Source organism: Parasteatoda tepidariorum, chromosome 4 (genome assembly GCF_043381705.1).
Source record: "Parasteatoda tepidariorum isolate YZ-2023 chromosome 4, CAS_Ptep_4.0, whole genome shotgun sequence".
NCBI lineage: Eukaryota > Metazoa > Arthropoda > Arachnida > Araneae > Theridiidae > Parasteatoda > Parasteatoda tepidariorum.
The window spans coordinates 74,183,287-74,206,597 of record NC_092207.1 but is presented as its reverse complement, the minus strand read 5'-3'; the positions used below and the strand labels follow the sequence as shown (position 1 = coordinate 74,206,597).

At 26.7% G+C, this 23,311-nt stretch overlaps 1 protein-coding gene across 2 annotated transcripts; it reads left to right on the top strand.

Moving 5' to 3' along the window:
* Positions 1 to 424: 424 nt before the first annotated feature.
* On the top strand, positions 425 to 22,479 carry LOC107445114 (zinc finger protein 684-like). 2 transcript variants are annotated; one of them, XR_011636629.1, is made up of 4 exons: positions 425 to 4,213; positions 6,416 to 10,682; positions 11,170 to 17,610; positions 18,109 to 22,479. XR_011636629.1 is itself a non-coding variant. In XM_071180053.1 (4 exons), exons 1-3 carry the CDS (start codon positions 4,061 to 4,063, stop codon positions 8,546 to 8,548), a joined length of 309 nt encoding a protein of 102 aa, XP_071036154.1. In that variant the 5' UTR covers positions 425 to 4,060; the 3' UTR covers positions 8,549 to 10,682; positions 11,170 to 12,607. The 2 variants fall into 2 exon arrangements, 1 of the variants encoding a protein (XP_071036154.1); XM_071180053.1 differs by lacking the exon at positions 18,109 to 22,479 and having other exon boundaries at positions 425 to 4,190; positions 6,416 to 6,537; positions 8,492 to 10,682; positions 11,170 to 12,607.
* Positions 22,480 to 23,311: the final 832 nt, after the last annotated feature.

Here is a 23,311-nt window from a genome sequence, read left to right as displayed (position 1 = left end):
AGAAAATGATTTCAAAAAGAAAAAATAAATAATTATATATATTTATTTAAAAATTTTAATAAAATTTAAAATGATTATTTTTTAATAAAATTATTTTTTTAAAAAATATAATAGGTAATACCACATAAAGTATATTTAGATTATAGTAAAATAATAAAATTCAAGTTTTTAATATTCTATGTAAAAAATTAGCAGTTTTCAAAGAATAATAAAAGTTGTTTTTTTCCTCTCAAAAATACGGTTAACGTTTTATGGATTTTTTCCATTCTCTCCTGATTTTTTTCAAATTTTTGAGTTAAAAGCACATTTTTTACCAACTCTGCATCTATTCATTATTAATCTATTGTAACATTACACTTAATTAACGGTATACAATAAAGGTCCTGTAACTAATTAAGTGTAAGAGGCCAAACAACGGTNGAAGATAAGCTAAATATTTGCTTATTTTTGTTGACAAGTAAAGAGAGGAATCAAAAACATACTTACTTAATAATGTGAATTACTTCCAATATACTAATTTTTTAATATCTTCAGTGGAAGATATTTTCTTAATTTCATTTTTATTCCAAATACTCTTTACTTTTATTTAAAATTTGGTCATTTTGTTTTATTATTATTATGTAAGGGTTGCCCAAGTTAATAGTTTATATATGTGTTAACATAAGAAACACAGTAGCAATAGAAATGCCACTTGTCATAGTTATTAAAAATGATAGAAGAAGTGCACTACAGGCTGTTTATAACTGATTAGCAGATTCATGTGAGAGTATGTAAATTGAACGTCAAATCATGCAAAAGACAGATAGTACCAGAATAGAACAACTGACAAAAGTCAGGTTTTTCATAGGAGAAATTAATTGCAATATTCCTTACTTAAGTTAGTGTGTTGCTCAAATATTACTAGAGCAGTTTTTTTAATCATTTCATTAAGAGTACCAATGCATTCATTGGAGAGCACAGTGTTTGGCTTGCTTGCTCTGGTATTGGTTTCATGCTGGATATTGATGACACTCTTTCGTTTGTTTGTTTTTTATTATTATTTAGTCTCATTGCCATTCTTCCTAGACAGTACTAGCCGCAAATAACAATCACTTGATGATAAATGCTCATGTTACTCTAAACTTTTTGTAGTCGCTAAAAATTGTAGTGCTGCATATAGTTCTATTCTAGTCACATCAGTCTTTAGCATAGCTTAACATTATTTTTAAATGTTTTCACGGGAATGCCCTTATAAAACTAGTTGATGCTATAGTATGTCCAATCTGGATTAATCTTTCTTAGCTCAACTTTACATTCTCTTCAAATGCTCTCATTTTATTAGTTTAATCAGTATTGCGGTGCATATTTATTACCCCGAATGGTGGTGCTGTTCTCACTTTTGTATTTCTGATTTTATCACAAATGTCCACTTTTCATTTTGGCAACCCTTATAATTGATTCTTTTCTTAAATTGAAAATATTTATATTATTCTATTAATAAATATCTTATTACTCTTACCACAAAATTGCTTTGTATTTTCGTAAGGCATTAAAAATTTAGTTTATTATTTCAAATGTAAGAAAATGTGTTGCCATTATTTTCTATGAAAGAAATGTTATTAGAATTGAAATTTTTTCAAAAATTTATTGTTATGAAAGTTTAATAAAATGATACTATTATTTGTTTTGATTCTTAGAAGAGTAGACTAATAAAAAAAAATTTATGAAGACTTGATTTTAATGTTGTCTTTATCAAAATAAAAAGTTTTACGAAGCCAATGATGATAATTCTCTGAGGCTAATATTTTTAAATTAAAGGTAATGTATCTGTCCATTTTACAAGTATGTTTAACTTTTGTTATTTTAATTTTTTTAATTAATCAATAACTCTTCTCATTTAATTTTCCTGAAGAGTATTTGTTTATTGCTTTATATTTCTATCATTATTTTATTGTGCATCTTTTAGATTAATAATTTTGAATATATTTAATTTGTTTAAGCCTCTAAAAAAAGCAAAAAAGTTATCTTGTTGCTATTGTTAGTTATTTTGTTTCTAATTCAAGTTTAAATTTTGTATGTTTTTCACTGTTTAATTGGCCACCTATTAAAAAAATGTTTGATTTATACTTTTTTTTCTAAGTCTTCTCAAATAACTCAAACTGTTAGATTTTTTTTAATTAATTTTTTTATTCAAATTCCGATTTTGGAACTGTCTGACCTCCTCTAAGATTCTTAGTTTTTAAATTTTATGTAATTTCAGGTTCTCTCAGTTTTTGATTTCTGGGGCTAAGGCCAAAAAAAAGTTATACCGCACCTCTAACTTTCTCAATATTGAAGGTCTGAATAAAATTTTTGGGAAGTACCCATAGTCTCTTTAAGATTTCTGTCTCTTTAAAACTTGCAAAGCAGCAATTTTGTGCCAAAGGCATTTGGTATTAAATTAACATATTTCTGGATGTTATACCAATTGTTAGAAACTTCACATTTTCAACTGAACATTTTTAAAAACTACTTTTTATATTTGCTCAGTACTCCATAATCTTTAAAACCTGCAATGCATCAAGTTCTTGTTGGTACCAAAGCTTGTCTCCAAAAGCGGTTAGAACTCTTAAAAAAAAATTTTTTTTTTTTTGATGGATATAAATTGTTACTAACTTTTAACAATTTTATGTTTACAATTAATCATTTTTTAAAAATGATATTATTTTTGCTAATGTCATGCAAAAATATGCATAACATATTTCCTATCAGTTAAAAACTAGCATTAATTCAATCCTTTTCTCAATAAATAATTCATAAATATAATTGTAAATCTTTTTATTCAATAACCTTGATTTGATTCGGAATAAAATCTATTTTTACAGATTTCTTCTGCATCTGCCTAACACATTTTATTTTATAACTGTTGCTGAACAGCAGATCCAATTTTTTGGGGGTTTACGACTACTGTTATTTCTCTTTTTAAAAAAATTTGAAAAAAAAATACCATGTTCATTTAACTTCTGTGAAAGCTATTCATCGTTTAAATTTTTATTACAACTTCAGTGTGACTCATAATTTTTGTCAAATTTTTTTATGTTGATTTTATTTAATAATTTTTTTTTTTTAGTAAACACTGTATCTAATTATGACAAAAATGTTTAAAATATGTACTATATTTTTGTTCTTTACATATACACAGTAATTTTTATAGTGCACGGTAAAGTTGGATTAAAATCCTTTAATAGAAAAATATTTCTAGCTTACATGTGGTATTGAAATAGTTTAATAAACTTTAAAATCAATTACCAAAACTGCAATTTCCCAAACACAGTCCTAATTTTTCATTAATTTGATACATTTATTTTCCTATTTGATTAAGGAGGTAATGTATAACAATTTTAAAATTAGTTCACAACTGTATCATAATTGGTGGCTTCATAACAAACAAAAAGTTGAAGATTTTGAAATATTTAAGGAGGGGAAAAAATGCCATTTAAAATTTAATGCACATCATTTAATATTTTCCATCGTTATTTTTTTTTTTGTAGTTTACCAAATGACATTTTATATAAATTCGTAATTAAGTGGATGTATAAATGAAGTGAAGTTAGAAAGGAGCAATGTAGACAAATAAAACAGTTTAAAAATCTTCAATTTGGGATAACTACAGTGAAATAAAAATTTTTATTTGTTTATTTATTTTTTGTAGTTTTCGTAATTTAGAGTCTTTGAAAACAGCAATCGAAATTTTGAAAATTTAATTAGAAATTTGTCTACTTTTGTTGTTTTCCCACATAAATGATTTTTATAAGATTGAAATTTAAATAGTTTTAAATTGCATTTTAATGATTTGTAACATTCTGGAATTTTGTTTTATATTATAAAAGTAATAAATCTTGTATTTTAAAAGTATCCATATTTTAGAAGCATTAAAACATGCACTACATTAATAGTTTTTTTTTAATAAGTTTATTTTATTTATCTTATCAAGTGAACTTTATCTCTTTTTGCACTATTTTATTATTTATTCTTAATATTCATTTTTTTATTTTTAGGTTTACTTGTTCATTCAAATTTAGACTTTTCTCTGCCTTTTAAAATGTATACATGTGAACATTGTGAATACTCTTCTTCTAGAAAAGATAATGTAATCACTCACCAAGCTAAACACAATAAAAGTCGTTCTTTCATCTGTTCTTTCTGCCAAAAGAAATTCTCTTACAAAACAAGTCTGAATCGCCATATTAAAATTGTACATTTTGTCTGATAATCTGTATATTTCAATGTAAATGTTAATCTTAATAATTCATTTAAAACAACTTCTTTTGATTTTCTATTTTAAATTCTTTTGATTGTTTATAATATTTATTTTTGACATGTGTCAAATTTGATTTAAGGTATTATTAACACATGTTTTCATTAAAAAAAATATTGCAGCTAAACTCTAGTTATCCAGATAAATTAAAGAGAACACTCATAGTTTTCACACCTTAAATGGAGGGATCCTTTTTTTAAAATATCCATATCAATAAGTCACTAAATTTGAATTGTTTTTTGTAATATGTCTGTGTATTAATTGTTATTGATTTAATGCTTTTTTATTATTTTACTATTTATAATATTTATTATTAATATTTAACTATTTTTCAAAATGCAAATGTAATTTACTGCACAACTTTTATTTTAATCAAAATAAAATTTTGCTTCTAAACCTGTCTACCAAATAGTATCAAAACTGAAAATAATGTTTGGAAACAAATCTTTATATGTGTAACTGTGTTAAGTTAAAGAAAAAAATTCTATATATTCCTGATATTCCTGATGTATTTTATTTTTACATTGTCCTCTTTTCCTCCATTTGCTTTTACATTAATCTTAGTTTATAACACCGTTTGTCTTCATTACTTTAAGTTTATGTCATTTGAAATAGAATGTAGAAAAGATTGCTTTTGCTACTTTTTTCGAATGTCAACCTTTTTAAAACAAATCATTATAATGAAAAGTGCAATAACTTAATTTGCTTCACTCTTTTTTTTTCTTCTTTTTTTTTACTGAAGAAATCACTATCACTGTATTGTAAAGTTTTGTGACTATGAATGCAACATATCTGGAAATGGTATCATAATTTTCACAAGATAGATCCAAAAATTTAAAATCACCTTTTTGCATTGGAAATCAAAGCATAGTTTGTTTAAAGCCAGCTTTTGATTTTTGGACACAAAGCATTACTCTTATTGTAAGAATGAATACTGAAAAATATACATGCTTCAATAATTTCATGATGAATTTTGAAATTCAGAATGAATTTATTTCTTTCTCTCACAAAAAGATTGATCAGATCCTGTTGTGTTGTAGAATCCCTATAAATGAGATATATTAGATAAGTTGGTCAGAAAAAGAATGTACCCTCCAACAAATCCTTTTTTACGAAGTTTGCTGTAGATATGTTTCTTCAAAGATCAATTAGGCCATGAAAGTTTTGCATGCATCCAACTTGAAAGAAAGATTTAAAGAAAACTTTGGAATTTAAGCATCCTTAATCTTCTGGGCTGCTTAAAGTATTGAGCTTTTTTGATCATGCACAATTAATTGTCTCTCTACTGACCTATTTCGTCAACAGCCATGTTTGTCTCCTATCTTGCGGCAACCTGGGGATGACTGTGGATCACCCCCTTTCTGCCTGACGCGGAAGGGAGGATTTAATGCCTAGCCTCCCAATACTCTGATAATCGGGACACTAGGGAAGTTTTGTCTAGTTTTATCCCTTATTCCTTTCTGATTTTTTTCTTGTATAATTTTGTTTTATATATTTCTTCTTGTTACTAGTTTCTTTATTTGTGTGTATATCTTCGTCTCTTAGGAAAAGATCTGTATTCACTCTCACCTTGTGCATTTGAAGTTTTTTTTAAAAAAAAAGAACACAAAACAAAATATTTCTTTCTTAACTCATCAGCTCCTGTTTGGTACACAGAAATTAATGGGTGCATTTTAAAGGAGTGTGTCTCTTTAAAATTTATGAAATTGTTAAGCTTTAGTTAGTGATTTTTTTTTTTTGCCTTGATAGTCACTTTATTTTTAGAATTGGCAAAAAAAGCAATATTTTTTTATATCCTTGTTCAATAAATGTAAATGTTTCTTCAAAGTGAATGGCAGTTGCTTACACATTATTTGTTTTGTTTTGAATAAATCACAAATATTATTTAATTTTATGACACATAAAACTATATATTGATGATTGATAGATTTCGTAACATAAAATTAGGAGAAAGCATATGTTTTAATTATGTAAGAAATAACACTGTATTTTCCAGTGTAAAGGGAATTTCTTCTTATTTTTAAATATATAACTCTTATATAAAAATATTTAAATTTTGTAAAGTTAGTAACATTGTGTTTCAATTTTCTAAATTTCTTCATTTTTAACTTGTGTTTCATTTATTTTTTAATGTTTCAGGTGCCGCTATTGGTTTCACAAAAAAGTCAGTAAATCATCCTGAGGGTGGCAAAATATCAGTGTTTGTGTGCTCATTTTGCAGCTATACCAGTCTTCAATTGTCTCACATTCGCTCTCACCAAGTAAAGCATTCTGGTGCTCGGGACTATAAGTGTCCTTATTGCAACAAGTTGTTTTCATTCAACAGCAGTCTTCGTAGACATCTTTGTTTAGTGCATTCATTATCAAAAGATGTAGCAGCAAAATATTAGCAAAAACCTTATCATTATTTCTTTACTTCTTCATGATGAATTTCTTATTTATGATATATTTTTGTAACTTTTTTTTTTTAGATTTAGAAGTACAAAATATTCCACAACTCTAATTTTCATTTTTTTTTCTAATATCAAAATTTATACCTTTTGAATAAATCATAATATGCATTTTTTTACATTGGTCTTTTGAAGAATTGAGAAAAAACGTATTACCCTTTGAATTTTATAGAGCATAACTGCTTTTGGTTCTTGAGCCACTAAAATTAATCTGAATGCATGTATAGTATCACTCAATGTACATTCTTTAATGAACATGCTTTCTAATTTGTAACACTTAAAAACTGTTGTAACCTTAGCTGTGTTTCTGATGATTATTTTAATTTACAACAAAATGTATAATGAAAAAGTTTTAGTTGATTTAATGAATCATTGTTTAAATTAAATCTAACAGTGACAACTCTAAATTGTCACTATTTCAAATATATTTATTATGCAGCAAATCTTTGTTTATCCTAATATATACTAGTATTGTAAATTTCAAACATTCTTTGTTTGTTTTTTTTTTATCTCAAAATCTAGTAAAAGTCTGTTATAACAATTATTTACTGCAGCAAACGGCTAAAGTGAGCTTGTCGTAAACAAATACACAATATTTAATGATAACATAGCATTAAAATTGACTAAACAATGAGAAAAAACATTTATCTCTCTCTCTCTCCTACTTTGAACAACTGTTTTGATTTAAAATAGACTGTTTTGCCTACATATTGTAGACTAAATTGGGAGTTATTGCTAAAACTATTTGCAATAGCTGTTGACAACAATAACACTGAATATGAATTTCAATAGTAAGCTGTGAAAAGAGGAAAAAAGAGGGCAGTATATATATATATCTGTATGTAACAAAAAGCTCATTCTTTGAAGCACGCAGTAAGATTTTTGAAAATCTCAGATAAAATTTCCATTTGTTAGAAAAGAAATAACTTATCCCGTGGTTGCCCTCGCCTAACTTTATTTACTTAAAAGGTTAAACATATAGTGAACTTATATTCATGTTACCCTTTTTTGTATCTCCTTTCCATTACAAAGGAGATTATTAATAAAAATGTCCTCCATTTTGTCCTTTTTCACTTAATAGAAAAATGTATCTCCTTTGAAAAGTACTTATTGCAATAGTGAAAGGCTTGTAATTTTCAGCTCTCTATAAACAGCAAAAGCACAATATATATTATACTGCTATATAAATAATGTTTTTGCTGTTTGGCTACCCAATATTCCACTATTTGGCCTAATAACTATGAGTTACATCCCTAATTTTATATGGTTTTTATTTACTTTGTATTAATATACAAAAATTTAAAAACATGCAACGTTATTATCAATTATTCCTTTAGTTTTCTAATATTATGTTAAAACAAATCCTTCTCAAACCAATTCAACTTCTCCTACAAATCTTTGTTGCTATCTCGCTTCTATCAATAACATAAAGTATGTTAAAAAGCAATTACATAATTTATTATTACTATATTTTTTCTTTCATTTCTTATTTAATGTGCTACTAGTTTTGCATATATTTTTGGAGTCAAAAATATTTTTGCTCTTTACTTTGTATCTATATAGTAAAGATTTTTTCTTCTTAATTAATTAAAAGAAGTTGCTTTTACTGTAAGTAGCTTTCAGAAAATACAAGTTTTCACTATAAAAAATACATCTATTGCAAGAACTCTCAGGTTTGTTCTTGTACTGTTATAAATTTCATACAACAAAAAATTATTACATTATGCCATGTGTAATGTCTTTCATGATGAATTTTACATTGCAGATGCCTCTGCCAGCTTCATCAGAAAAGTTTTATGTCGACCTGATGGTGGTCAATTGACTGTTTACTCATGCAATATCTGCAGTTATGTCACATCAAATATATCCCATAGTCGTTATCACCAAGTAACTCATTCTAGAGCTCGTGATTATAAATGCTCTTTTTGTTCCAAGTCTTTTTCCCTCAAAAGCAACAGAAATCGACATATTAATTTAAAGCATTTATGATAGCATCAGTATTTTTTATTTTTCATTGCATTTCGCAAGAGATGAACTTAAATATATTACATATAATTTGTTTTAAAATTGTTTTGGAAGTTCTCCTACAGTATAATCTCAATAAGGTGTTTCTCGTTGAGTTATTCATTCCTTATGTGTATCAAGGTTAAAAATCTGTAGATGTGTAATAATGGGATGCTCATTTTGCTTTCGGAAGTAGAAGTAAAAACTTTATAGCAGAGTATTTTATAAGTTGATTTTTTGAATTCCTTCTTTGCAATGAAAGTTGGGGATAGAATTAGACATCAGTAATGCATTTTGTCATGCAGATTTTTTTTCCTTTCCCAAGTACATTGAATGTGTTTAGCTTAAAACGTTGCCTAATATTTTAAATAATTAACATTTAAAATAAATACAAAAAAAGTAACACATTCATAATGAAAATTAACCTTTTATGTAACCGAAATGGCGAAAAAAAACATTTAAGCTATGTTGCATCTTTTGAGTTGGTAAGATGGATTTGAAAAATTTAAATAATTCATTTGCATCATTTTCAGACACTTTGTATGTCGTGTCAATGTAAGGGACTAATTTTCACATTTTTCAAAGTTATTGTTTTATGAGTTCTTTAGGATTTTCATTTATCTTTTGGACAATGCTAAACAGGTTAGCACCATGGAAGAGTGTTTTTTGTAACCTAGTTTTTTACCACATTTATATTACCCCAACTGAAAATTTAGTGATGGATCTTCATACCAGTTACACACAAAGTTAAAAATAGAGGGTTGATGTGTGACCACATCTAATCTTTTATCCTGAACATGTCAGGAAAAGACTAAATCACCTGTTTTGTCATGATTAGTGAATCAATTTTTCAACAATTGTGACCAAAAAAAAAGGCAACTTGACTAGGTTTTATAGATATTATAAAGATGTCATTTAAATGTAACATTGCATTTGGATATGCTCTGAAGTTCCACTGTACAAAGAATATGTCTATTACAAGATTAGTAGGTGTCACAAATTTGTTTATGTTGTTACTGTTATTTAGTTAAGTATGTGAAAGCTCTTGTTTTAACATTGTGTAAAAATTTTGTCACTGTCAAATTTGTACCAGTCATCACCTGTTACATACAAAAAAAATTTTTATGTTACAGGTGATGTTAAATTAAATAAAATGTTTTGAGCTATTCATGTGGTGGCTAAAATTCTTTAATTTATGTCAACAATACCACCATATATATAGGTCATGCCTGTTTATAGTGTCTGGTGTTAAAGAGAAATCTTTTTCAATACATTTTTCTGTGGAAATACATTATCAAATTCTACTCTTATCTTGCATTTGTACTTAGTGATGTTTAGAGGGAATCTTCTCCAATTTTTATCAAAATCTTCTCTATTTCTAGAAAATAGACGAGTTAGAAATTTTTTTCGATTTTTAGCAGCTATTGCAAGAGTTTTCTAATGTTTTCGTTATTGTTATTAGGCCACAGATTTATCTGCCAAGAAATTTCTTCTAAATGTTATTGTGATTTTTCTTGTAAGTAGCACATTCTGGGTCATGAAACTACAAGTATTTTTATTTTAGTACAAACAATAGAGGGCAAAATTAGAGGTTTCTGTCGGCCTCAGAGTAACTGAATCTAACAAATGGCTATAAAAAAATAATGGTCTGCCTGTCCTCACTATTTTTTTTTTTTGTAGTTAAAAATGCACCCTATGTGCATTTTATTATTTTGTATTTATAAATATGGAAGTATGAATATTTTATGATGTTTTAAACATTCCTTCATTTCACTCTTATTTACATTAGTTTTTCTTCCGTTTAGAAATAAACATTGTACAATTTACCATGTATTAAAAAATGCTCAAAAATTGATGCCTCACATTACTAATATTAACTAATTTTTTTATAGTTTAAAATTTTCAATATTTGAAGAAGTGGCCACTCTTAAAAATGCTACAACTAGTCAATGGTGGGTCGAAACATTTCCTGATTTTGCTCTATAACAAGCGATCTTCCTCATGATCTAAATTGAATATACATTGACATAAAGCATGTTTAAAAATATTAGTCTTCATTTCATTAGTTGTTTTATTTCAAATCGCAGAAGATACTTTCATTATTTATGCTCTGTATTTGGATCTTTTTTTTTTCTTCTATTTTCTTATAGATTGAATTAGGTATAAAAAGTTATGTAAAAATAAAGCACTTATTTATAATGCTTCCCCCGGTTCTTCTGTAAGGATTTTAAAAAGGAATAAAAATGCTTTTATAATGTTTTTTTTTTTCATTTTTGTGTATTCTGAAAACCAGCTTTTACAGTAAGAAAGAAAGAAAAAAACTTATGTGAAGAGTGGAATTTATATATTTTTTATTGTTCTCCAATCACTTTTTCTAAGCATAGAAATTTTCTATTTAATTTTATGCATATTCTCAATATTTTATTTCTTATGTTACAGAAATCTCTTATGGCTTCATTCACACTATTGTGAAAGATCCTAACAGTAAAGAAAAAAACCGTTATTCATGCAATTTCTGTCACTTTTCCACCCCTTCTGCAGCTGCTATCCGTCGTCACCTAGTAACACATGCTGGGCCTGAAGATTATGTGTGCTTGTATTGCAGTCAACCTTTTGAATTCAAAAGCGGCCTTAATCGGCATGTCACTTCAGTGCACAATCGGCGTAAAATTCGCTAGAAAAGACAATTTTATTGTCTTACTTTTCTTATATTTTCTATACAGTTGACACTTTCTATATTCAGAAGTTTTCAGTCTCATTCATTATGCATGGAAAAATGCACTGTATTGCGCAAAACATTTTTCTCAAGCATTGTTTCTAATATTTTAATGGTTATAAACATGTTGCATGTAGTATAAACTGTTATATCATTTTTATTGATTGTTAAATTTAAAATATTGGGAAATGTTTTTGTTATTATTCAATATATATCGAAGGACTTGGGGCAATAAAACTACCACTTTTTCATCTAATTCAGGAAAACATTTTTGGTGAGAAGCATTCCAAACACTTGTTAAGTTTAAATATTGCAATTAAAGAAAGTGTCACTTATCAATATAAAGCCTCAAGCCCTTCAATTGTATATGTAAAAGTTTTTTTAAGCTTTAAACATTTAGCATTTTTTCAAAATTTATTATTTTAATGTTGCAGGTACCTGTATCGGTTTCACTAAAAAGTTTATAACACATCCTTATGGTGGAAAATTATGTATGTATTCATGCATATTTTGCAGCTATACTAGTGGACATTCGACTGACATGCGTCGCCACCAAGTAAAACATTCTGGTGCTCAAAATTATAAATGTTCTTATTGTAATAAATTATTTTCATTTAATAGCAGCCTTCGTCGACATCTCAGTTTGATGCATTCAATTTCAAAAGATATGTTAAAGAGCTATTAGTCAGAATATATATATGCAAATTTTTTTTTTCTGCTCAAACTTTTTAACTAAATTGTTACCAAATGTTTTGCATAATATTTCTTTTATTTATTCATTGAATGTTTAAATCAAATTTATGCTGTTTGAATAAAACATTGGGATTAAAAACTCTTCATTTCTATTCTTAATGTTTTTTTGTTTTTTTTTAATTATAAATTCTTGCCCGTAAATTAACATATTTATATAAAAAAAATAAACTTTACTTCTTTTGTTTTTATATGGTAATTACTGTTACTTAAAGATATATAATATGATGATGTTTATGCTTAAAAACTTTTTCATGAAAGCATTTTTATTTTCTTATTGTCTTTCAAATTTGTGTAATTGTATGATATTAGTTTTCAAGGCCAAGGAAAACAATATGTTGTGCATTTGTGCCAGAATAATCCTTTTATATTAAAAAGTATGTCTATTGCTAAATAAATGCTTTCTGTTTATTTTGTTGTTTACTTTCTTTATCAGTATTGCTCAGTATAATTTAATGTAATTACTATAAACGTTAAACTCCATTTATTGATCTTATGATTTTAATATTAACTATACATGTTACAATAAAAACCTAAACTCTGATAAATCTTACGTTTTATCAGTAAAATCTAGCTTTTACCAAGTCTCTGTGGTAAAATCTGAGAACAACCAAGCCGCTTTGGTAAGTCCTAGGCTTTACCAGTAGAATCAAATTACCTGACTTAGGCTTTTTCCATAGCATATATATATAGAGAGAAAGAGAGAGCAACTTGATATTTAATAGATATTTTTGAGTTTTGAATTTATTCACTTTGAGATTTGTGTGCTCAAAAAGATAATAGTACATCCAAAAAGAGAAGTCATCCAAGAGAAGAAGTTTATATAGATATTCTTAAATAAAATCATCTTACAAAGCTCAAATATGTTTAAGTATTTTATTCTGTGGAAGTTTAAAGTTATTTACTATGTTGTTACAAGTGTTGCTTGAATATTTAACTTATAATCCTGTGTTTCTGCAAAATACGTAGACACTTAAGATTAATTAAATTTTTAATGTAAATTTTTTGTAGTAATAAATTGCTATTGGTATTCATTTTTTAAAAAAGTAGTAGCCTATTTAAACAATTGTGTGTGGTCTTGCGTTGTCGTGATGAAACACTTTTCCTTTACTGTTGACAAGCTCGGAACGTTTCTGGATGACAGCTTTGTTCAAATTGCTTACAGTGTACATCTGAATTTATTGTTCGGTTCCTTGCCTGAAGCTCAAAAGAAGAAGCTCTCATTTTGAAGTTGTTGATGACGAACCAAAACCGTTTGCATCAGTTATCATTCTTTTCAAAACTGGTCAATTTCTCCACATTTTATGTGCATAACGCAGATGCCATCAAATGAGCTTCTTTGAGTTCATGAGGAACCCAAATTTCAACTTTGCTTATGTATCACATTTTCTTTAGATTAACGTGGACACTTTTTTGACTGATCTTCAGTGTCCTTGCAATTTCTTGTGTCATAAAACGTGGTTTTGACTGAATTTATTTTGCTCTCATCGATCTGGGTAAGCCCTCCTGATCGAGGAACATCTTTCATATCAGAATCACTACATCGGAATTCCTTGAACTTGTTTTGGCATTAACATTCTTGCACAGCATGTCCACCTGAAACTTTACGCAATTTTTCCCAAGCTTTACTCACGTTTTTCCCTTTTTGGAAGTAAAATATGGCTGAAATTAACACTTTGATCTTAAATGTTGTGAATTTTCAAGGATGAAAAAGGTAAGTTTTTAAGATTATTTTTGTTTTGTGTTGCTGTACAGGTTAATTGTTTTGAGAGTGCAAAATACTTATGTATGTCAATGAAAAGTAATGAAATTTTATGTTTACGTTCATAAAGATTTAAAATAGCTATGCTATTTTATTTGCCATTAGAAAAAGTAAAGTGAATCAAATTAAATACTAAATGTCATTGGTTTAATTATCAATGGAATTATGTGTTAAATTACTTTTTGAAGTCATAAGTTACATGTAATTATTATTATTTGAATTCTCATGCTGTAAACGGTTCAAAATATTAAATATAGTGGTAATATTGTTAGCCTTTATTGTTGAAACTGATGATGTTTCCCCATATATTTAACACATTTTACAGAGTATCAAAATTTGTTTAGTTTTAAGCATGTGTCATTTTTGGGTACTGAGGGAGTTAATTTAGGCATTTGCTTGTCCCATCAATAGAAATGGTTTTGTTTATGCTGGTACCCCCTGAAGAAATCAACTTCGGTAGTCATATTTTTATTTTATTTTCATTTCCTTTATTGCTACTTTTTTTGAAATTTCTGCTGCTTTTTAGCACGTTTTTTTCCAAGAAGTTTTATCTATTTAGAATTTTTTTAAATTTTTGTTTTCTTTTAGTATTGTAATTTTCAAATTTGGTTTTTGCTGCATTTTGCACTTTTTCTTATTTGAAAAATTATTTGGATTAAGTTTCTAGTTTTAGATGTTTTCTAAATATTTTAAAACGTCAAAAGGGTTTTGTTGGATGTCTAGGTTTTATATGTCTAATTAAGTATTTTCTTTTTAGGTTAATTTTAATTCAATGCAAAGTACAATATATAAATATTTCATGGCGCATGACGAGTCATGCGACCAAACAAGGAGCACTGAAGTTAGTCTTGACTTAGGGATTACTTCGAGCAAAAAGTTACTAAGTTATATATTATGTTTAAATAAATTTAAAAAAATTTAAAACTTGTCCTTTGGCGGATAGTTCTCAGATTGACAGCCATTCTAATGTATTTTTTGTAAAAATTTTAATATTATTTATTTAATTCAGTGCAATTGTTGTAATTTGTGTTATGTTGATCAGACAGGTCTTGAATTTCATAAGCGGATAAATTCCCACAGGTCTGCTATAAAAAATTTTAATAATAGTAATTGTTCCACTGATTATGAAATTTTACATTATCAGTTTCATGATTTGATAATGTCACTCTTTTTATTTTAGATTTTATGGAAAATTTAGATAATAGAGTTGATTTAGAAAACATTTGCATTAGTAGTCTTAAAACTCTTTTTCCATATGGATTAATTTAAAAAAATAAATAAATAAGGAAGAGAACGAAAGAGAGAATAAGGGGTACTGAGGGAGTTAATTTAGGCATTTGCTTCTCCCTCAATAGAAATGGTTTTGTTTTATGGCTACCAGGGCTGGTACCCCCTGAAGACGTCGGCTTCGGTGATCATATTTTTATTTCCTTCGTTTCCTTTATTGCTACTTTTTTAAAATTTCTGCTGCTTTTTAGCGCGTTGTTTTTTTAATTTTTATCTATTTAGAATTTTAAAAAAATTTTGTTTTCTTTTAGTATTGCTAAAGTTTTTTTTTTATCTTATTGCAGATACCTCGAGAGGCTTCATTAAGAAATTTGTAAATCATCCTTGTGGCGGAAAATTACCTCTTTATTCATGCCTATTCTGCAGCTATACTAGTGGACAGTCGCGTGACATGCGACGCCACCAAGTAAAACATACTGGTGCTCAAGATTATAAATGTTCTTATTGTAATAAGATGTTTTCATTCAATAGCAGTCTTCGTAGACATCTTAGTGTTGTGCATTCATTTTCAAAAGACATGTTAGCAAATTATTAGTCATAATTTCCCAATCCGTAATACTTTTATTGTTTCTTCCTTTATGATGAATATAACTCTTTTGTATGTTCTGTATTTCTAAAACAATTTTCTTCTGAATGAGGAAGTGCAAAAATATTTTATCGTACTGTGTATAATCAAATTTAAATAGTTTATTTTTTTTCTTAAACAAAACTTGATTTATTAATGCCTATTTTACAGCTATACTAGTGGACAGTATTTTGATTTGCTTTGCCACTAAGTGAAACATACTGGTTCTCAAGATTATAAATGTTTTTATTGTAATATGATGTTTCTACATTCAATACCAGCCTTTGTTGATTTCTTAGTGTTCTGCCTCCACTGTCAAAAGACATATTAGGAAATTACTATTCAGAATTTGTCAATATATAATATTTTTATTGTTTCTTCCTTCGTGAGGAATGTTACTCTTTTGTATGTTCTGTATTTCTAAAACATTTTTCTTTTGAGCCAGGAAGTTTAAAAGTATTTTATCTTACTGTGTATAATCAAATTTAAATTGTTTATTAATTTATTTATTTTGCTTTACTTTAATTTTTTTATTTATCTACATGCATTTTTAACAAATTATATTGTTCTTCATATACATAAACCCAATAATATTATGAATTTATGATCTAGCGTAACTCTAATTAATAAAGTTTTATTTTACTGGTAATAGTTTTTTCTTTATTATTAATGACACTTTGGCTCAATATTATGTAATTTTAAAAAATTAAATTTTTAAATTTTAGTTATTTCAAATAAACATTATCAAATAAAAAAATATTTTAAAATTCAGTGTCCACCTCTGTGTTCCTTTCCTTGTAATTTCCTGCCGTAGTGGCATCGTTAATCCATCATTGGACAAAAAAGTTTATTTCTCAAAAACCCATGCTGCCTTTGAACCTTGCCAGGCAATGGAAACCTTGGTCGGACCAAAAACAGTGAATTGTTTAACGTTGAGAATACTTTATGTTCTGACCAAGGATCAATAGATTGTAAAAGTTTCTAGTTAAGTTTTTATTCTATTCTAAAGAAATAATCGATATTACATATGTTTATTATTTTTGTTAATATTGTTTTCCTCTTTCAGGTGCCTCTACTTGCTACATAAGAATTATTGTAGTCTATCGTAATGGTACTCAATTGGTCCGGTATAAATGTCGCATCTGCAACTATTCTGCTGCAAGTTCGCTACATATCAAGAATCATCAAGTGACACATACTAGGACTCAAAATTTTAAGTGTTCACTTTGTAACAAGTAATTTTCATTTCTTAATAGTCTTCGTCGACACATCAGTTGGATGCATTGAGCTTACATCAGGGACACTAAAAAGAATAATTATCAAGATTCATCTCATATTTTTTTTCAACTCTTATTAGCAAATGATAAAAATCCTATTCATAAGAATAGAATGAACTACTATAATTTTTTTGTGAAATCTTTCTGTTTAACATAAGTTGGAATTACAGAATACTGAACTAATTTTCTTCATTTATTTCTAAACTAAGAATTCACATTTTATTGTCTGTGTGTATAACTTTCTACTTAAATACCCTAACTGTTTAATTTGATTTAGATATGATATAATCCATTTTTTGCAAAATAATTCTTTTTCTTTTTTAAATCTATTGAAGAAATAGTAAGATCATAAATTAAAGAATTATTTATTATACACACATTCTGTATTTACTTCTTTTCATGATTATTATTAGAATCTTTGTCAAAAATGTAGGCAGATGAAGGGCCACGAATGAATATTTAAACAAAAAAGGAAGACTTTTTAATATCTGAGGATTTAATATTGCAGAAATCTCAGATACAAGTAAGTACTAGATGTACAAGTTTATGATAATTCAATTTACATTCACAAATACCCAATTAATTGCAATGGATGTTTTTCTTTTCACTATTTAATCCATTCAATATGACAACTCAACTTATTGCATTTACTGCCATCAAGCATGTAATAAAATTTTTAATAATTGCATCAAAATAACACTTATTATTTCTGATTAAAAATATGTATAGGTGCAATATTTTTGTGAAATGCCTTTTTGAAGTTATTTTTAAAAATGCTAAAATATTTTTATGTGTGTGCTTTATTTTTTCAAGCAAAAGTTAATAGTCTATTTTATAAATGCTTCTCAAAGGAATAACTGTTTTAATAAATATAAATATCTAATTCATAGTGATTACAGCAGGAAACAAGTCTAATGGATGTAAACCAATAAATATTTTCTTTTAATTGTTAAATTTTCCCTTAATGTGAGCAAATTTTTGTTTATCACTGTTTTTATTATATTATTTTTTTATGTTGCAGGTAAATCTACCAGCTTCATTAAAAAGACTTTAAACCATCCTAAAAGTGGTAAAATGTCTATTTATGCCTGCAATTTTTGCAGTTACACTACCATAAATTCTTGTCACATCCGTGAGCACCAAGCAACACATTCTGGTGCTCGAAATTTCAACTGTTCTTTTTGTCTTAAGTCATTTTCATTTAGTAACAGTCTTCGCCGTCATCTTGTTTCTGTTCATGCAATAACCAAAAACAAGTTCAACAAATTTTAGTGCATGTTCCAGTTAGTGAAAATAAAAATATGTGTTTAATACATGTTCACATTGCTCTTTTGAGCAGGATTTATTCGTATGTATGTTTTCTTTAGATTTTTTTATTTTTAACATTTTCCTAACTATTGTCTTCATTATTTTAAAATGCACTAAAATTCTGTTATTACTATATTTTAATTGGTTGTTAATTTTGCTACAGTTGATGTATGTCTGCATTTTTGTATATAAGTTTTAACTGAATTTTTGACTTTACTATACATTGTTAATGAGTTTAAAATGATTTTTATTTCCCTAGAAAAATTTTATTTTTGAAATATACCACTTATTAAATAAAAACTTGACTTTTATAACTGCAATAATTTTTGTTTTTAATCTTTTATCATATTTAATAGCATATCAACCTCAGAATTTCCTTTGTGTTATAAAGTATAATTTCAAAATAAATGGCATTTCCAAAAAATTTTTATGTGTGTGTGAGTGTTGTTCAATATCTGTAACTGAATAATAATGTATTAAGTTAAAAAGTGTATTTGAAATAGATTTCTGATTATAATGTTGAAAAGTGTATTTTAAATAAATTTCTGATAATAATGTTCTGCCCGATGGATAAGAACATACTTTTAATTTTCTTTATTGTTATGAAGTGTAATTTCGCAATAAGGTGAGAATTAAGCTAATATGAAATTTGTAATGAGTATGATTTCATGGTTTATCTAACTCGTGCAAAAATTGAAATATAGGGCCAATTTTTTTTATATCTAAATCTACTCTATTTGAAGTTAAAGAAGTGTCCTGAAATATTTTTAATAATCATAAATTTGCCAACACTTTATTATTTTCACGTACTGGCCAAACCTGGATTTTTGTTAACAAGTTTGGAAAATTTATTTCACTGTTTTTTAATGAGAAGTTAACGTCATATATGTATTTTACTTTATCACTGTATTTTTTTTTTTTATTGTTACTTAATATTGTATTTTGCTTCATTTTTTTTCAAAAAAATTATATTATCCAAAATATAGGGGATAAAAATAATTTTTTTGTCTAATCATTTTCAGTTCATGTTCCTGCTGTGATGTATAATTACTACATGTGTGAACTACTTGGTACTCAACAAGTATTAGGCATTTGATTTTCGTTTTAAGTTTATTATCTAACTTTTGTAAAGAGTTGCGAAGTATTGTTTAAATCATTGTTTGATTTATTATGAAGGAAAAAAAAGAGAATTAAATAATTTTTTTCTTAAATTCTATTGTAAATACTTGTGTATAATTTGTAATAAATATTTGAAATTTATTATAAACTGTATATTTGGTGTATATTTTCTTAATTCAATTAATAATTTAGTATTATATTTCCTATGAATATTAAAAAAAAATTGTTTTTGCATTTGTTCATAAATTACTAAATGCATTTATTGTACATTTAATTATTTTAGCTACCATAAAATTTTATGATATGCTCATATAAATTTTAAGCACATCTAAGCATCTTGATTGGTTGAATTTAAATAAATAACACTCAAGTTTCTTATTACTGTAAAAATTTTAAATGTTTACCTTTTAATATTCACGTTTTTTTTTTTTTTTTTTTTTTGTTGTTCTAATCTCATTTGCATGAATTTTATAAATTGTCTAAATTTGTTAGTTTAATTCTACTTTCTTTTTTTGCTTGTGACTTGAGGATTAATTTGAGAAGGATTTTCCTTCATTTTTATTAAGAAGCACTTTGATTTTGTGTCACTTTGTCGCTTGGATGATTGTTCTCTTGCTAATAATGTTGTAAATAAACATTGATGTCCTCTTCCCCTGCCTAAGACTTTTATCCTACCTCAATGGAATGGCCAAATTTTTCTACATTTGCTTCTTTATATATATTTGCTTCATTAAAAGCAATGCAGGTTACATAACTGTATTTGAAATTCAACTTACAACTCAGTATACTTGTAAAAATATGTAGCGTGTTTAACCAAATTACCCTTTTTTTCTTTTTTTTTCCATTTTAAAAGGGGGGGGGGATTTTTTCAAAAGAATTTTTTGTTAAGTTTTGTTCTACGAAGTTTTAGGAACTAATAAGTTGAATCTGTATCCTCTTCATGTAGCTCTCAACCTCTGACTGGGCTCAAGGATAGAACTTCTTACACAGCATCCTAGTTTGTGTTATTTTTTTCACTGTAGTGAAAAATTATCTGATGAATATTAATAATAGAAAACCTTTTTTATACATTCAGTTATTCTGTTTTTGTAACATTTAAGCTGTTTTGCTTAATAGAACAATTCTTCCGTTTCTGCCGAACAGATCTAATTCTGAGAAGCAGAATAGCTTCCGTTTCCAGAGAAAAAGTGCAAATTTTCTCAAGGTATTTACAAGGAAATCTGTTAGAATCGATTATATTTTACCTGTTTTATTCTCTTTGCTATATTTTTGTTAATATTTTTTTTTATTGCAGGTAGATCTATCAGTTTCATTAAAAAGTCCATTAAGCAACCCAAGGGAGGTAAAACGACTCTTTATTCCTGTACGCTTTGCAGCTATTCTACTGTAAATTCCAGTCACATCCGTCGCCACCAACTGACACATTCTGGTGCTCGAGATTATCAGTGTTTTCATTGTTATAAGTCTTTTTCTCTTAGGAGTAACTTACAACGACATATCAATACCATACACCCATGTACGTAGAATGACGTGTAATGTAAACAAATTATCAATCAAGATTTACTCTTTTTTTTTTTATTATTAAGAAGTGATTCAACAATTAAGTGGATGAAGGCTCTAAGTGAAATTTCAGTAATTATGCCTTAAAGTTCGTGTACAGTGACTTTAGGAAATTATGATTACCTGTCTTTTCTTGTTCGCAAACATTTTAATTTGTTGTTACCAAAAGACAGGTTTTCTAAGATTGTTGTTGACAAAATGATTGCATTTTATTACATACAGGGTATCCGCGCACCTGAAAAGTCATGAATTTCGGTATTGAACAAAATTTTTCATGATTTTAACAAAAAACCCGCTCACAGTCATATTTTATTAAAATTTAAAATGTTTTTATCATGTTCTTGAACAATTATGGTGTTCTTTCAAAAATCGAAAGAAAAAAACACTATTTCTAGAGCGAATTATCTTTTTAGTTTATGTGATTTCAGAATTTTTATTGTGTCATTTTAAAATTCTAATCGAAGCCAGTTATAGGCTAATTTTTTTTATTCCGAAATGAGAACAGAAAAATCAGCAGTATTTCTTTCCTTTCCAATGAACAAGAAAAGTAGCTTTGGAATATTATTCTACAGAAAAAAAAGAAAAGAAAAATTATTTGCTTTTGTATTTTTTTCAACTATTTTATTGTTTCAACTCTTTCTTTACTCTGTTTTTTAAATTTAAAATCTATAATTATGAAGATGCTGGGTTTATCTGTTTTGTTTTTACCTATCATTTCAATGTTATTACAATGCTTTTTTAAATTCATTGTTGTGCTTTTGTCGGATAAAAAAGTAACTTCATTAAAACACGAAAAATTCTTGGAATTAGTCATGAATTTGAAAAGTGGCAGATACCCTGTGCATATTATATTAGCATTTAAGTTTTAGAATTGACTTTCATGTATTCAAAAATTGGTTTTTTGATTACCTTTTCTTCTAAAGCATTCTTTCGATACAAGATCTTGTACGAAACAAACCTGGATTTTTGCTGTGTAAAAGCTTGCAAAAATTTTTTAACTAAAAATTTGTTGTTTTAAAGAGGAGTTAATACCTTATACGTATTTTACTGCATTTTCTTTTATTGTTTCAAAATATGGTGGGTTTTTTTTTTCAAAACAATTATATTTTATCCAAAAAATAGAAACCTACTTTTGTATCTATATATTTTAAATTCATTTGTCTGGTATAATTTATAAGTGCAGTACTTAATTAAAAACTAAGATTTTTTTCAATGCATATTCCTGTTGTTTATATATTGATACATATAATTACTTTATATGTGAATTGCTTTGTTTTTTACTTAGCATTCCACAAGTACTAGAGATTTATAAGTCTGCTATTTAACATTTGTAAAGAATTACAAAGTATTGTTAAAATAATTGTTTGATTTAGAATTGGATGAATAAAAATAAGGTTGTCTTGAATCTTACTTTATTTGTGTGTAAGATATTTAACATTTGAGTAAAGCTGTTAAATTATTTTTTTTTATTTAAGCTGTAAATGAAATTTATTTTCATAATCCAATTAATAATAATAAAATTTTGTTAATTTCCTTTCAATACAAAAAATTTTTTAACGAATTTGTTGATAAATTACTGAATACATAAAGTGTGCAATGAGGTATTTTTAACTGCCAAAGAATTTTACGATGTGCCCATATAAATTTTAAACATATCTGAATACATTAATGCATAGAATTTAAATATTACTTAACTTTGTGCAATCACTAAATATACCTTCTTTTAATTATCTTGATTTTTTTTTATACTAAACTTTTTACATGAATTCTATAAACCATCTAATTTTATTTGTTTAATTTTGCTATTCGTCATTACAAATGTCAAATACGTTTTTTTTTATTAGCTTTTGTAATTTTTTTTTTAAATCTCAAAAACAATGCTCATTACTGTAACTATATTTGTAAGGTAGCTTAGTATTTAGTACTCTTGTAAAAATGTGTAACATTTGTAAAGAGTTTTTTGTTTTTAATTTTTTAAGTTTTGTCCTATAAAATTTTTAAAAATCAATAAGTTAAAACAGTATTCTTTTTGAATAGCTTTTTAACTCTCAACGCCTAGCTCAGTTCAAGGCTTGATTCATATTTGTCTTTTGTTTCTACATAACAGGCGGACGAACTTCTAACAAGTATAATAGCTTCTATTTAAGAAAAAGTACATTTTTTTCTCAAGTTAATTCAAAGGAAACTGTTAGAATCGAGTATATTGTTTCATCCTGTTTACTATATTTGTAAAAAAA